Genomic DNA, 17774 nt, shown 5'->3' with positions numbered 1-17774 from the left:
TTCCATTGGCCATGCGCTGCTGCAGCGGCGTCGTTTCCTTAATCACCATGTGATTAGTTTGCTGCCTGTCCTCCTTGATTTTTGTCTGATTCTATCTCTATTCCCACTTTGTTAGCGTTTTTGTTTTTTAACAAACTTATTTCATAGAAATTTCATATAAAAAATATCCCTGTTTTAATTAATATAAACAGTTTTATATAACTCATTGTTACAAAAAATATTATATATATTTAAAACCACCCAATCTCTAAACCCTTCTCATTTGATTAATCTGTTTATGCTTTTACACAAATTAATTCAACCCACTTAGATTATATATGTTTTTAATCCCTATAGTCGCTTGAGTGGTAATTTACCTTTAACCAAGCGTTTGGTACATGATAAATTTTTAGATTCCTGAAATTCATGATTATTGATAATGATTTTGAAAATCTTTAATTTCAGAGTTTATACAATTCTATATTTGGTTAATTTTAAACATTCTTAGAAATATTTGGTATCTTTTTCTGAAAATTTTACATTATTATGTTTGATTTAAATGCAACATTTATAGAAATAAATTATTCTTATTTGATTTTTTGTTTACAAATGATAAATTCTTTATAATATATAAAATATTAGGACTCACAACCTTTTAAGAAGTCAAAATACCTCACTTTTTTTACACATTATATATATATGTGTTTATATACATATTATATATATATACACATTTTAATATATATGTTTGTAAGAAGGAAGTTATGGCAAAATAATTGTGAAAGGGTTATATAATTAGAAAATAGTAAGCGGTGTTTTAGTTTTTTAATTGTTAAAAACTTTCCCAACTTTACGGGAATCCAAGATTTCCAACCCCTATGAATTTTTTTTTGTAAGAAAGTTAATTAAAAATAAATTTTAGAAATGTTATTTTCTCATAATTAGTTTTTTAAAACAATTATACCAAGCATGGAAATGTAGATTTCCAACTTAATATTTCTAAGAATATAAAAGCTTTTAAATTACCAAACACCTCCTAATGGTAAAATTAAAGTCATGAATTTAATTTTTTTTTATACGTAATACCTTAGACATTTTTGTGTAATTTTTTATGTACTAAAACAATTATATATTTTTTAACCCCACAAAATAAATTCAATTCATTTAATTTGATTTTTTTAAAGAGGATTGTATCGCTCCAAACATAATGGGAGAACAATATTTGAGACTAATAAAACTTATCTTAGGACTTACAAACTCATTATTGCTACCATTTACCTAGAAATGTTTTCAGGTTGGCTTAAAAATATTTGTGACTTTAGATGAGAGTTATTTTGGTGATTCTTTAATAATGTAAATAAATATTAAAAAATATTTTACTTATTTTTTGAGGTGTAAAATCATTAATTAAATTTTTGTATTCAAATTTAGAAAGTAAATCTTTTTCAATTGATAATATAGACAAGATAAAAAGATCTAGAAATATAAGAGTTAAATAAGTACAAAATATGAAGAATCTACAATCAAGTTTTACAAATTAAAAAGTCATCAATTTACTTTTATTTTTTTCTTTTAATGCACAAATCAGTATAAATTCTCTAGATAAAATTTTCACCACCTAAAGAATCGTGTTATCAAATTGTCTTAAAAAAATAATGACATTTATTATATATTTTTTTATATTGCATTACTGGTTTATACATCACTATTTATTGCATAACATTAGAAAAAGATATCTATACTTTGGGAGTTAGGGGTAGGAATGACAATTGCAACCGAAACGGTGGGAAATCGAACCAAAACTGAATCGATCAACGCGATTAAAAACTGTTTGATTGGATAATGGTTTGGTTTGGAAAAAAATCGAACACTGTTTCAATGGGTATGGTTTGGTTATGGTTTTCACTAAATCCAAATCAAAACCCGAATCAAAACCGAATTGAATTTACATATATATAATATATATTTATTTATTTAATATATTATATATACACATAATATATATATTGTCTAATGTATTTTTTACAAGTATTTTAACTAATGCATTACAAATATATAAAATATTTAACATTTATAAAGTAATTAACAAATAAAAATAAAACTTAATCTTAAATTATTTTTTTTATTAATCAAATAATTATATCCAATAAATTTGAAATCAATTTGTAACTTTATGTAAGAAAAAGATAACTTTATTAGAGTTTGTCTTTATTTATTGTGGAGTTATCAAAAACTTTTATGAATGCTATTTGTAAGAGTTTGTCTTTGTTTGTTGGTATGGATCAAACTAAAAAAATCATGGTAAAAACTATAAACCGAAACCGAATGGTTTGATTATAGTTTTTAACTTTTAAAACTAATGAGTAATGGTTTGCTTTTGATTTTAATAATTTAAGTTTGGTTTGGTAAAAACTGAAATCAAATTGAACCATTGCCAACCCTAGTTGGAGGCCTCCTCATTTAAATAACACCTTACTATTTATTGCATGATATTGAAAAATAATCCATAGATTTGAAGAGTTGAGGAGCTTTCTAATCTAAATGACACATCACTATTTATTATTTAATATTAAAAAATAATCCGTGAATTTGGAGAGTTGGAGGGTTTTCTTGACTAAATAGAATAACAAAATAAACAAGACATGAATTGAAATAAAAAACTATTGTAAAATAAAATTAATAATTTTACATCTTAAAAAATAAATTTTAAATAATTAGCTATCAAAATTAATGATATACCTCCGGAATTGAATGTTATTAGTTCTGGTTTATGAATTACAAGATCAACACAAATAATCACTCATATATATATATATATACATATTAAAAAGATAATAAATCATTATTCCAAAAGTATTATATATATATATATAAATTAATACTACTGACTATTTTACTTGAACAAAAAAAAAAAAAGAAAACTAGAAATTAGCAGTTGAAATAATAAATTATTTGAGATTAATGGAAGCTTGAGACTGCATTCTTTTTGTTATTTTCAAGTTATTTTTAATTTTTAATTTTTTAAAATAATGAAAATACGTTCTCTTTATTATTTTTAAAAATATATTTTTGAAAATAAAAAAAAATTGTAAAGAAAACTTGTAAGCACCTTGCCCGGATATCCCCAACCACCCAGACTACCCGAACGGGAGTGCCTACGAAAGGAAAAAGAATGAGACACAAGACCAAAAACCACCCTGGCATGCATACACAAAAATAAAAACAGCGAAAACCAAAATAAACACATGCATGCACTACGGGTACCCCGCTATCACAGCGGTCACATGATAAATAAATAAACACAGACTCCTGTGCCAACATACACGAGACTCGAGGAAAGACTTGGCACAGTACAAAATAATAAAGTAAATCATACTCAGACATCAGAGTTGACAGGGAATGACGAGATTGCTTGTACACCATACCGACTTTGTCGCTAAAAGCTGACTCCCTTGCCATGGCCCCCGCTGCCACTACCTAGAATGATGGAAAGCAAAGTGAGTCGAGAGACTCAGCAAGCATAAGAAAAGAAAGGCTGAAGGCTGCATAGAACCAATAAACTTCCCCCAGAACACCAACCCCCAAGTACACACAAGCCATGAGACGCTACAACACAATAATATAGCATAATAAAAGCACATACTAGTCCTTGGGGCTCACACAAGACACACGGCACCCAAATCCCATACCAACCTGCCGCTATCCTGAAAGGCAATATAAATCTCCAACAAACCTGCGCACGCTGTCCTGGGTTGGTACTCCCGTCACCCGTGTGTCCGTGTCGGTTCTCCCGACACCCAAACCATAGGCTCCCTCGGAACGGTCCTCCCGTCCGAGAATTAATAACTACCAGTAGCCATGCAATACACATAGAAATGCAATGGCATAATGAGCATCAATGTGATACACTGGCGCCCATACATCCAGACATCAGGTTATGCTCCGCCCACATAGTAAACCACACGCGATGCATATGCCCGTCTTGGATGCAACCTAACCAAGCTAGAATGTCCGTGTTCAAGTATACTCAATAAATGAATATCCCAACATGCAACCCTACCCATGTGCATATCAAATCATGAACAGTAATATAATGAATCTACTCGTGCAGTAAATCACATACTAACAGAGCTAGTCAGCAGTGCCTGACGTCGGTCAACGACCAGTGACTAGGAGTGTCCACCCGACGGTCCACTTCAGGGCCGTACAATAGTCTACCCCAACGTCACCAACAACCGACCCCTGCCCCACTGCTCGATAGCTCTAATCGAACCATAAATAAACCCGCACGTCTAGGAATCTAGTCCTCAAGCTGGTTCAACATCATTCCCAAAAGGAGTGGGGGCAGTACAAACCCCCGTAGGCACACAACGAATAAAATTCTAAAAGTCCCGGATTTAATTTAAATTAAAGCAAATGAATAATAACTCAACAAATAATGCTAGGTGCCGAATTAACGTAGGGGAGGGGATAAAATATGAGAAATCACGGGGTCTTTCACGGGAATTAAAGAACAGGAGGAGAGGGTTAGGAGCTTGCCTTTACACAATCGTTTTCTGCCTTTCTTGCACTTCCGCTGCGAAGTAAAACGTTTAATAGCAATTAATAAAACCATGACTTACATTAATTAAATCTAACTGTGTAATATAAATAATTTAGCTGCCTAAAATTCCATGTAGGCTCACCATAAATAAAATCTCAATAAGTCTCATATTTATTTTAAATTAAATCATATCCAAAAATATCCTTAGTTCATATAATTAATATGTGAAATCGTAACAAATTAAGGGAAGGCGAGGGGTTCATAAAATGGAAAGAGATCGCAAGGGTAGAGGGAGTTTGTCTTGTTTAAACTGATTACAACGTTTTTACGCTTGAATCCCACCAAAATAATACATACTGCAAATTAATATAAATGCTCAAAATTAACAAAATTAGACCTAAAACGAAATTCCAACCATACAGAATGTTTAATACATAATTATTTACTTACCTCGTTAATTAAATCGCGTTTAAACCATATTAAATCTTGCATTTTCTCCCCAAAATTCCCCACTGGCGTGCCTTCTTCTTCCCTTAATTTCTTCTCTGCTTCTTACTTCTGAAATGGCCGAAATCGGCCTTAAAATGAAGCAAAAACGAAGGCAGTCCGCACAAGGAAATGGGCGACTGAGAGCGCGCCACGTGGCGCAGCCAACAGCCGTGCACGCTGCCACCACCTTAGGCCGAAACAACGTCGTTTCGACCCCTCCTTAGCCAAATAAAATGGCAAAATCCCTCAGCCTCGCGCGCACGGATTCGATCCCGCGTTCCCCGCCTGCATACGCGCACGTGTAACCACTCGCGCCAGCTGCTCCAATTATATTTAAAGTGATTTGCGGCTACTTCCGCAAATCACGTTTCAACACCCCTAATTTCCTTTAATTGCACATACGCCCCGACTCCAATTTTCCTTTATTGCACTTACACCTTAAAACTTTCAAAAATCCACTAAATTAATTTATTTTCTTATTTCATAAATACCCCCCAATTAAATTAATTAAACCTAAATTTCCTATTTCCTCAAAATTACTTAAACAAACATTTTTCTTAATTCTCCAAATACCCAAATAAATTAATATTTCTTTTTAACCCACAAATATTCAATAATCACCACAAATATAATAATTAATAATTATTAACCATTCTCAAATAATTTAATTAATTACCTTTAATTCCTTATTTTCCTCAAAATCACGTAAATAAATACTTCCTCTTAAATTTTCAAATATTCAATAATGTCCTCAAATACCGATTTGAGTAATTATTATTTATTTTTAAATTTCGAGATATTACAAAACTACTCTAAACTCAAAATATATTTATTTATTTATATTTTATTATTATAATAAAAAAATATTACAAAATTCATTAACTTTAAAATATATATATTTTTAATAATATTTTAACATTAAATATTTTTAATTTATTGAATAATTAGATTTATTGGATAAAATATCATTAAAAAATTATTTTTAAAATTAAAAAAAATATTTTTTCTAATTTTCTGTTTTGTGAAATAATTTTTTGAACGTGTTTTTAATTTTTTAAAAATAGGTTATTAAAATAAAAAATTAAAACTAAATCCAAAACTCAAAATTAAAAAGCAAACAGAAGCAGTCTAAAATTTTGACTTTCTCTGCATCTGCAAATAATATTAAGGCTTGTCTTCATTTTCATCTGTCTCGGTCTAACTATACAGTCCTTTTCATGGCTATTTAATTACTAATAACTGGGACAAGACGACGAACGGGGGAAATTGCGGCAAACTCCACACTCGCCGGAAAGAGATTCGTCGCGGGGGACAAATATCTCGCCGGTTTCCTGCACCAAATCGCCGACACACCGACAAATCCTGGCCGGGCCATTCTCTCGCTTGACGCTCGGCTATATGTCGTTGAGCCGTCCCAGCTGGTTGCAGCAGGCCGGAGATGGGGCGGGCTGGAGTCCCTAGTTAAAGGAAGTTCATGCATGGGAGGAAGTACCAGGCGACGTCGGCTCAATTGGGGTTGGCCCAGGTGTCAGCCATGGCTGGTCTGGAGGGGAGCAGCAGTAGGAGAAACCCGAAATAGATCATGGAGAGTGGTATAATCTTATGTATAAGATAAGATTATAAATTACGGGAGTGAAAGAGAAGGAAGCTGGTTGTTAAGCTGTCTTGGCATGCAAATCTTGTGCACCGTGAAGTACTCAAGATTGTTGGGCAACTTCTTGAAAGTTGAGCTTTCATGGTAAAAGCCTGGGAGGTGTGATCCTGTTCATGTGTTGTAAATTACTGCGTTACTAACAGGGCTTTAGATGTATTATTAGCTGTTGAAATAATACAAATAAGGAAGAGGATTTTCAAATGTGACGTGTTATTGCTAAGGAATGGACGTGCCAAAGAGGATATTACAAGGCTTAAAATCAATTCCTTTTTTTTAATAACTATCCTAGCGGTTGCTTAAATGGTTAGCTAGATATGTACCGGTAAATGCTAGACATTTTAAGGTCAAACTTTTAACCACTCCATGTTGTCCCTCATTTAGGTTTTATGTGATTCTTGGTCATCCCTTTATTTGGGTTTAAGAGGTAAAAAGGTTAGTGACGCTAAGCTTAGTAATAGGGCCGAGTTTAAGGGGGTTTATATGTACTAATACTAATACTATTTTTTCATATAAAAGTATGTTTTAAAAATTATGTCAAAATTGTGTATTTATTTTTAAAAATAATGAATCCCCCTAAAGGAGCTGATTAAAGCATTTTATTGTTTTAAAAGGAAACGGGGAACCCACTTTAATGAAATATATGGTTTTTTTTAAATAAAAATAATCTTGATTTAACAACAGAACAATAATAAAAAAGTCTTAAACTAGTTTATATCGATCTACATATTGATATCTATAGTATTTTAGATTATTTTTTTTAGGGTGAAATGTAAAATTATTTGTTATATATTATAGTCGAGACCCATGTCTCGATAACTTAAAAAGAGACTCTCAGGACTTCATATTTATATATAGATAATTTAATATCCTTTTGAACAAAACAAAAATCTTTCAATAAATAACTATTGTTGAAGATAAGCCCGAAGCCAAAGAGCTACCTTTAATCTCTTTTTTTCAAAGTATTAGTTATATATTATTATCATATTATTTCAATAATACAAATCTAAAACTCTTTTTGATGTGTCAAATTATGACTCAATTAATAAACTTAATGGAAACTTGAAGGAAAATTCTAAGTAAATCTGGTCAATAATTTTACATGGGATAAAGAGTATCTACAAGAGTTTAAATCTTCCTCGATCTTAAAATATTATGCATAGTTATCACAAAACTCTAATTTAATTATAAATAAATAGATATTCATTACTTAGAAATAAGTTATTTCTATCCATAAAAGAGTTTTATTATCTCTTTTAAATATAAGAATACGACTTAAATATCAAAATATTTATACAAAAAATATCCTGCATCTTTTAGTTATTTTTTTTAAAATTTCAATGAAAATAATATTTTTTAATATTTTAATTTTATTATTATATTTAAACAACACGACTATCAATGCTTATTGTAATTCAATGATGATTCAACCATACTTTTGCTAATTCCGCCAATTACATGGAAGCCATGGGAACCACCTTATCTCTTATTCAGATGCCTCTCAAATCCGTTTTGGAGTCCGAATATGAATGAATGTTCACATATGTATATATATGTGTGTGTGTGTGCGCGTGTGCGTGTATCATCGTTCTTGTTGTGTTTCTCAGTGGAATTAAGATTATCAGCTAGCTTAGATGGACACTGCAAGTGCAAGAGAAGAGCAGCGGCGTCAAGAACTAGAGAAGCTTCTCCGGAAATGGAGTCCCCCGGAGGTTCCTGTTCACAGCATTTACCATAGAAAGAGCTTCTTCAGCTTCTGGCGAGATCCAGACTACGAGATCCATAAACTCAAGAAGACGGTGCCGATCCGCGGCGAATACGTCGACCTCCACTTACTCGACACGCAAGCCGTTCGGCATCACATGATCAAGTACGGGTACCTTCATTTCGGCCTGGTCCAAGTCGCCGTGAAGCCTCTCACCGCCGCCGGCTTGGACTGCTCTGTTCTCGTCTGCCTCCGCGACTGTCGCCACTTCAAGTTTGGCGATTCCCTTCTGGCGGTGGCTCAAGCTTCTCTCCGCCACGGACCCATTTATTTTGACTGCTATCCAAGCTATCTGGTGGCGCTTTCGGACGCTGCGAAGCCCATGACTTCGACTCTCAGCATCAAAATTGAGAGTTCCCGGAATGTCGAGCTGAGTTCATCGGATATAGCCGTCGAGTACAGGGTTTACTATCGAGTAGCCAACAATGCTTTTTACGGCTTAAAGGAGTCTCGCTCCTCCGTCGGGGAGACTACTTTCGTGGAGACCAATCTGGTGGGCGGCGGCCGTGCCGTTCCAAGGACTATCCAGTTTGATTCGTTTGAAGTGCCGGAAAGATGGATGGACAGAACAGAGCCCACCAACAATGGCGATTGACACTTGCATGTAAGTATGGATCTTTTTTATTTGTAGTTTCCTGCGTGGTTTGTATGTGCGCGCGAGCATGTAATCTCTTGTTAACAACATGGATTAACGCAATTACCAAAAACATAATGATTGGTAATTGCTCCTCCAATTTAGTAGTTCCCAAAGCTCAGCTCAAGTACGTACAGAAGAATACTCTTAATTAATTAAGCTGCTACTTGTAATATCCTCAAATTTTGAAAATACTAATAAAAGAATAAATTAATTTAATTTAAATTAATTAAATTAATGTTTTAATTTGAGGCGGTGTGCGTGTGTTGTAGATCAAAACAAAAAGAGAGAGAGATATTTTTCTCTCACATGGAAGCTTCTAGCCGAATGGAGAAATCAGAGGAGAGAAACAGAGAGTGAGACATAGAGGGAGCGAGCAGAGAGGGAGCTCAGGAGAGATTGCGAAGGAGAGAGTTGATGCGAAAGAGGGAGAGAGAGACGAGGTGCAAGGCGGCCATGGAAGCTGCCGAGTGAAGCTCGGCCATGGCAGTCGAGTGAACCAGTAGCAGCGGCAAGCTTCTTCCCCTTCTCCTCTACCTTGAATCGCTGTTATAGTGGGTAAGTAGGGTCCAAGGTGAGTGTCAATTACTGTTGCACAGTGAAGCTAACTGTAACTATATAATATATATATATATATATTGAGCACAATAAGTACACCGTGGGTGGGTGTATTTGGCTTTTGGGCTGTGAGTGTAGCGTTGTATGCGTGTGTTCAGTGTGTTCAGAGCTAAAGCAGAGGTCCTTGGCCGAGAGTGAGCAGGTCCCTTTTTCCTTCCTTGTTGCTCCTCCAATGTTTGTGAGTATATATATATATATATATATATATATATTTATATATACATATATTTATATATGTGCAGTGGGTGGCATCGGTTTCGTGGGTGAAAGAATTTACTGGTGAGCAGGTGTGTGATTACCCAAGTGTTTGAGGTTTGAGGTAGTGTAGCCATGAGTGTAAGGAGCTTTGTAAGTGTGTAAATGTGTAGGGGCAGTGAGTAGGAGCTTTGGTTGGGGGTAGAAGATGCTCCACAGTGAAGGTGTGTGAGTGTAATACCGTGTGTGTTCAATACCGTGTGTGTTCACTGGGTGTGTTTTGTTTTATATTAATATTGTTATTGTTATTGTAAAGATAAGATTAATAGTAGTAAATAATAATTTTTATTGTTAGCTCCTGGTGATGCTCTCGCTGGAGATGGAAGGTGACCCATGTATATTTAATAGTGTATATTAAGTGTTTATATATAGATATAAACAATAGTAAATAATATATATATTTGTATATTAAGTGAGTTTGTGGTGAATTCGTTGTGAGCTAATTAAGTGAGCTGGCTGTGTCAGTGCGTGTCTAAAACACTAAAGGAAATGACCTTGGATCATATGTGCAAGGAAAAAATAATAGAATTTTGGGAGTTTTCGGCAAAGGAAGTGATCAGGTACGTGGATAAAAATTAGTAGAGCGTGATATGTTTAAATTATAAATTTTTCGTGATTAAAATTAATTAATTTTGGTCCCGGTTGTGTTATTTGTTAGGAAATGATTTAATTTGCATCGGGAGCTCGAGTGAGGTCAGAATCAGCTGGTTTCAGGCAAGCTCTTAACCCTCTCTTCCTGATATTTAATTCCCGTGGAAGACCCCGTGATTTCCTGTATTTTATCACCTCCCTTACTTTAATTCGGCACCTTACCTTATTGGTTGAACTATTATTCATTTGTTTTAATTTAAATTAAATCTGAGGCTTCTATAATTTTATTCGTTGTGAGCCTAAGGGGGTTTGTACCGCCCCCATTCCTTTCGGAATGATGCTGAACCCAGTTGGGGAACTAGGTTCCTAGTCGTGCGGGCTTACTTACAGTTTTTCTCAGATTTATTTATGGTTCGGTTAGAGCTATTGAGCAGTGGGGCAGGGGTCGGTTGTTGGTGACGTTGGGGTAGACTATGGTACGGCCCTGATGTGGACCGTCGGGTGGACACCCCTAGTCATTGACCGTTGACCGGTGCCGGGCATTGCTGACTAGCTCTGCCGGTATGTGATTTACTGCATGATTAGATACATTGTATTACTGTTCATGATTTGATATGCACATGGGTACGGGATGCATATTGGGATATCCATTTATTGAGAATGCTTGGACACGGACATTCTAGTTTGGTTAGGTTGCATCCAGCGCGAGCATATGCATGGCGTGTGGTTTACTATGTGGGCGGAGCATGGCCTGATGCCTGGATGTATGGGCGCCTTGTATCACGTTGATGCTCACTACGCCATTGCATTTCTATGTGCATTGCATGGATACTGATAGTATTTAGTTCTCGGACGGGAGTACCGTTCCGAGGGAGCCTATGGCTCAGTTGTCGGGAGTACCGACGGATACAGGTGACGGGAGTACCGGCCTGGGACAGCGCGCGCAGGTTTGTGGAGATATTTGTTGCCTTTCAGGGCAGCGGCAGGTTGGTATGGGACTTGGGTGCCAAGTGTCTTATGTGGGCCCCAAGGACCGGTATGTGCTATTATTTTGTTATGCTATTGAGCTGTTGTGTTGTAGCGTCTCATGGCTTGTGTGTACCTGGGGGTTTATTCTGGGGTGAGATTTCTGGTTTTGTGTACCCTTCAGCCTTTTCTTCCTTATGCTTGCTGAGTCTCTCGACTCACCTTGCTTTCCATCATTCCAGGTAGTGGCGGCGTGGGCCATGGCAAGGAAGTCAGCTTTTAGTGACAGAGTCGGTATGATGTACAGGCAGTCCCGTCAATCCTTGTCAACTCTGATGTTCGAGTAGGATTTACTCTTTTATTTTGTACTGTGCCAGGTCTTTCCTCGAGTCTCGTGTATGTCGGCACAGGAGTCTGTGTTTATTATTTATCATGTGACCGCTGTGATAGTGGGGTTCCCGTAGTGCATGCATGTGTTTAGCTTTGCTTCCGTTGCTCTCATTTTTGAGTATGCATGCCAGGGTGGTTTTTGTTTCATGTTTCATTATTTTTCCCTTCCGTAGGCGCTCCTGTTCGGGTAGTCCGGGCGGCTGGGATATCCGGGCGGGGGTGCTTACACTACTTGTGTTCAAATAATTAAAAATAATAATAATATTAGAACGGAAGGAAGAGTACTCTTACTCAGATCATTTTTTATCTCTTATTCCAATTAATACAGAGAGAGAGAGAGAGAGAGAGATGTCTAAGATGTTGAGGAATTAAGGATGACATCTCTCAGCCAAGCAAGTGAAAAATAGGGAACTTTTCAAATCGAGCCCCTTATATTAAAATACAAGATAATAAAATACACATTATTAATTTATTATACTATTTTAACTTTACAAAAGGTTAAAATCCCTATTCAATACTTAGTCCCCAAGTAAAATTTAAAAATGTGTTAGATGATTCAATAATTCAATTTTTATATTAATTTGCCCACCACATTCACCACTTTACACACACACACACATATCATCTTCTTATTGTTTTTCTCAGTACTGGACCCAGCACTGATGGACAGTAGGCAGGTGGCTTAAGAATATTTTGTGATTTAGTAAGAGTTATTTTGGTGATTTTTTAATAATATAAATAAATATTAAAAATTATTAAAAATTTATTTTACTTGTTTTTTGAGATATAAAATGGTCATTGTTGGCAATTTTTTGCTCGAAGGTAATAAAGATAGTTGGCAATAATCATTTTTACTAGCATTTGTAGTGAATCGTCGGAAAAAATATTTAATTCTTGACAATAAATTCAAATCACGGAGAATGGAATCCCATTGCTAGTTGTTTTTTAACCGTCAGGAATGAGAGCGATCATTCCCATTGGCAAACTCAAACTACCGACAACAAAACCCCATGGCCATCGGTTTTTGCCCACTGGGAATGAGGTCTGCTTGGGTTTTTTCCCTTCTCCTTCTAGCTTTCTTCTTCCTCTTCCCCAACTATTGCTCGTCTTTCTTGTTGTTCTCTATATTGTAATTGTGCTTTGAAATTTAAATTTGACCATGAATGAACTTTAAATTTGACTGTAATTGAATTGTCAAATTTGACTGTGATCGTAACTTCATCTTATTCATGGTTTATCAAGATTTATCTTTGTGGCTCATATTCTTATTAGAATATAGATTTATATAAGTTAATCATTTTTTTATATATATGTATAGATAAGTGGTAAATTTATAAATAGGTATTTAATAGCTTTAAATTATTGCAACTATATTACTATTACATAATAATATTATAATAATAATATTTTGTTCTTTCTGTTAGTGATTTTTTTTATTTAAATTTTTCATGTTAAAATTCTATACTTGTTTATGTGTATGATGGTTTGATCATGCTATGTTTTTTTTATCCTAAATCCTAACACTCTCCCTCTCTTCTGTTGGTAAGCTTTCTCCCCTTTCTCTTTTTCTTTTATTTGTCTATGACCAATGGTTTCGCAATGGGTTAACGAGTTCATTGCCTAGGTTCGCAACCCAGATATGGGTTTGCATGTTCATCTATATTAATTATATTTTTGATTCGAGTACTTTTTTTTTTTTTTTTTCCGAATTCCCAAAGCCTATGTTAATTTGAATCCATACTAATGTATTTGTCCTTTTTTTTTTTTTTTTCCTCTTTAACTTTTGTTTAGCAAATCATAAGTTTTATATAAGATTGTTAATATTATCATAGAAAATTCATGATTTTTTATAAATTTTAACAATTGAGAAGATTTATATGACTTTGGAGTTTTACTTATCATGAATTATGGAATCAATTGATTTCAAGTTTGAAAGGCCAATCGAAGTTATAAATGGATTTCTTTAGCTATATGCAAAGTATTTTTTTTTTACTTACTAATAAAAGATTCTCACCTTCTATCAAAAAATTTAGAAAGAAAATATAAATTTTTTATTCTTCCAAGTTTTCTTAGTATTGCTATTATTGCCAGACTACAACAATTGAATTGAATTTGTATGTAGGGGAACTTCAACAAATAATTAGTAGGACCCAATGAGATGGAAGAGAGAGGAGTCGTCGGAGAAAATGTACGGGAAAGGGTGTAACTGAGTGTGATGTTGAACTAGAGCTCCGCTTGGCACATGTCCTTGTCAGTATCACCATTGACGAAATCGAAGAATTATCGAGGTGTTGCGAACTTGTAGGTGTTGTCGATCATGAAGACGTTGGAGTCGTGGAGCATCGCCATTGATGATGATGAAATGCCTTCTCCCCTTTTTTCTTTTGCACGGAAAGTGGGAGATTTTTGAGAGAGAAAATGAAATGTTAGGGCAAATTCAAGGAAGAGCGTGAGATCCTCGATTGGAGATGATGTGGGGGTGACCGAATAGAATTTACCTAGAAATGTTATGAGGGCCAGTTTAAAAATATTAGTTACCCTAGGCAAGAGTTATTTTGGTGTCTCTTTAATAATATAAATAAATATTAAAAATTATTTAAAATTTTCTTTCTTTGTTTTTTGAAATGGAAAATCACTAATTAAAATTTTATATTCAAGTTTAGAAAGTATTTTTTTTTCAATTTACAATATAGACAAGAGGAAAAGATTTAGAAATATAAGAGTTGAATAAACAAAAAAATGTCAAGAGTTTACAACCAGATTCTATAAATTAAAAAGTCATCTATTTATTATTTTTTTTCTACAATGCACATATCAGTGCAGAGTTACTAGATGAAATTTTTGCCTTTTAAAGAATTATTTTATCAAATTGTCTTTAAAAAATAATGACACTTCTTGCCTTTTTCTTTCATTACGTTATTAGTTTACACTTCATTATTCAATACTTAATATTTGAAAAAGATCTCTGTATTTGGGGAGTTGGAGGCCTTCTCATTTAAATAACACCTCACTATTTATTTCCCAATATTGAAAAATAATTTGTAGACTTGAGGAGTTGGAGGGGTTTACTAGAACAATAAAATAAATTCAAACAAAAAACTATCATAAAATAAAATTAGTAATTTTGTATCTCAAAATATACAAAAAATAAATTTTAAATAGTTATATAACTGATCAAAATTAATGATTTTGAGCCTCTCTTTTTTTAAGGCGTATGCCTTCGGCACTGATTTTTTTTTTGGTTTTTTTTTTAACGCAGGAATCAGAGACCCAAACATGTAATCCTTAGGCAGACACCTCGGACCCTCCAATAATCTATGAGCAACCGACTAAACTGGGCAATCCAACTGGGTTTGGTTAATCTGGGTTGAAGACCCATCCCTATCGCCCCCGTGTAACGCAAGGATACAGATACCACACCACTCCCTATAATCGAACACACAATCTGACGGCACTCAAACACTCAAATCCCGTGCGGCGACCACTTGAGCTACCTAGAGGGTTAATGTTATTAGTTATGGTTTCAGAATTACAAGATCAATACAAATAATCACATATATATATATATATATACATATTAAAAAGGTAATAAATCATTATTCTAAAAGTATTATATATATAAATTAATACTATTGACTATTTTACTCGAATAAAAAGAAGAAGGAAAACTAACGAGAAATGAGCTGTTGAAGTTATAAATTATTTGAGATTAATGGAAGCTTATAAGGCTTGTTATTTTTGTTGTTTTCAGGTTGTTTTCTATTTTTAGTTTTTAAAAACATCCCAAACATGTTTATTTACCCATTTTCAAAAATACATTTTCCAAAACACAAAAAAAAATTTATATGCAAAACTCAAAACACCAAAAATGCATTTTGGCCGTTTTCAGCCAAAACACGCTACTAAACTCAAAACACGAAAAACGCTCGCCTTTTACTTTTCTGTATTCTCTTCTCTCTATCTCTCTCTTTTTCTTCTGTATTCTTTTCTCCTCTTTCAAAGAACACCATCGTCGACTAGCAATTGAGATCAGTCCTTCCGACCACCGCTATTCGTCCTCCAGCCATCGCCGCTATTCATCCTCCAGTCACTGTCGCCGTTCGTCCTTAGCCACTGCCTCTGAATAATCAGATCGACCGATCCACCTCCTCCAACAACTCAGATCGGCCTAGATCCGTCGCGTCCTCTAGTCAAATCCGTTGTCTTCTTCCAACTAGATCCGTCGTCCTCGCCTCACCATTCACCTAACATTGATTTTAATTTTGGTATTGTTACTACCTACTAGCAGATCACATCGCATGGATATCGTAAAAAAAAAAAAAAAATCGTTAAAGCAAAAGTTGTATAATTTCGTAGTTACAATAAATGAAAATCACAATAAAGAAGTAAAAAATAAACAAAATAATCGTGTTACAATCACGAGAATACAACAAAAGGATTACAAATTTTGAAAGATTTCCTTATATACATTCAAAGGTAGACGAACAATAAAAAGCACATAAGTCTATCCCGAAATCATGTAAAAAATAAACCTAAATTAACATGTAATACAATAAGCAATGCGTAAAAAAAATACAAAAATTACACGATAACAAGAAAAAAGAATAAACGATAACCAATCTCTTTATTCTAAAATATGCATTCAAGGGTAGACGTTTTTTTTTTTTTTAATTTTCACGTGTATTTGTCTCATATGTGCGTACCACATAAATCCTCAAGGCCTAATTTTTCCTAGTTACATTTATATCACTCACTTGACAGAATAGTGGTGCTATGTTACACTAGAAGACCAAACTGGATAAAAAAATATGGTTAAAATTTACTAAATAAAAGTAAAAAAGAAGAGAAAATTTAAGAAGAAGAATTGAGAAAGGAGAAGAGAGGAAATGGAAGTGTTGAACAGGAATGAAAAGGAAAAAGAGAGAGAGATATTTGTTTTCTTTTATTATTATTTCTTTCTTCAAATTCCCCTATTTCTCTCAATTTATCAAATCACATGTCACCATTAAGTTTCCATTTTTTTCCCACGCTTTGCCACACAATCCGAATCTTACATAACATAATTTTCAAAACACAAATTTAATTTGTATTTAATTTCCCCAAGTCCAACATATAGCACATCTTCGGAGTAGACCAATGGGAAAAAAGAGAATTAAATAAATAACACTAATCAATTAAGTTGAAAAATAAAATTATGACATTTAAAATTATAAAAAATAAATTTAAATTAATTAAATTGTATGTAAAATAAAGATAATTTAAATAATCAATTAATTATAGAAATAATAATAATCAATTTTTAAAAATTGATTATCCATACATGACTTTATATATTTCTCCTAATAATTAATTACCACATTTAAGATAGGTCAAATTTTTAAAGAAGTAAAAAAAAAAAGTTAAAAAATAAAATTATAACATTTAAGTTATATTTAAAATTATAAGAAAATAAATTTAAATTAATTAAACTATATATAAAATAAAGATAATTTAAATAATCAATTAATTATAAATGGTAATAATCAAATTTTCAAAATTGATTATCCATGATTTTATATGTTTCTCCTGACAATCAATTATCACATTTAAGACATGTCAAATTTTAAGAAAGTAATAAAAAAAATAAAGTTAAAAAGTAAAATTATAATATTTAAATTATAATATTTAAAAATATAAAAAATAAATTTAAATTAATTAAACTATATATAAAGTAAGAATAATTTAAATAATCAATTAATTATATAAATGATAATAATCAAATTTTCAAAATTGATTATCCATATATGACTTTACATATTTCTCCTGACAATCAATTACCACATTTAAGACAGATCAAATTTTTAAGAAAGCAAAAAAAAAAAAAAAAAGTTATATATAAAATTATAACATTTAA

General features: G+C 33.1%; 1 protein-coding gene across 4 annotated transcripts; it reads left to right on the top strand.

Annotated features, from left to right (window-relative positions):
- Positions 1 to 8208: 8208 nt before the first annotated feature.
- LOC127791902 (uncharacterized) lies at positions 8209 to 14440 on the top strand. Of its 4 annotated transcripts, none has more exons than XR_008021024.1 (3): positions 8209 to 9031; positions 10593 to 10648; positions 11734 to 11954. XR_008021024.1 is itself a non-coding variant. In XM_052322076.1 (2 exons), exon 1 carries the CDS (start codon positions 8297 to 8299, stop codon positions 9020 to 9022), a length of 726 nt encoding a protein of 241 aa, XP_052178036.1. In that variant the 5' UTR covers positions 8209 to 8296; the 3' UTR covers positions 9023 to 9031; positions 14004 to 14440. The 4 variants fall into 4 exon arrangements, 1 of the variants encoding a protein (XP_052178036.1); XR_008021022.1 differs by lacking the exon at positions 11734 to 11954 and adding an exon at positions 9334 to 10494 and having other exon boundaries at positions 10593 to 10649; XR_008021023.1 differs by lacking the exons at positions 10593 to 10648; positions 11734 to 11954 and adding exons at positions 9334 to 9619; positions 10400 to 10449.
- The last annotated feature ends 3334 nt before the right edge of the window (positions 14441 to 17774 follow it).

This window comes from Diospyros lotus, chromosome 15 (assembly GCF_014633365.1).
Source record: "Diospyros lotus cultivar Yz01 chromosome 15, ASM1463336v1, whole genome shotgun sequence".
NCBI lineage: Eukaryota > Viridiplantae > Streptophyta > Magnoliopsida > Ericales > Ebenaceae > Diospyros > Diospyros lotus.
The sequence above is the reverse complement of the archived record's forward strand: the minus strand, read 5'-3'. Positions and strand labels throughout refer to the sequence as shown.

Excerpts from the sequence above, each read along its gene's own strand:
- LOC127791902 (XM_052322076.1), top strand. The coding sequence starts at position 8,297 with ATGGACACTGCAAGTGCAAGAGAAGAGCAGCGGCGTCAAGAACTAGAG.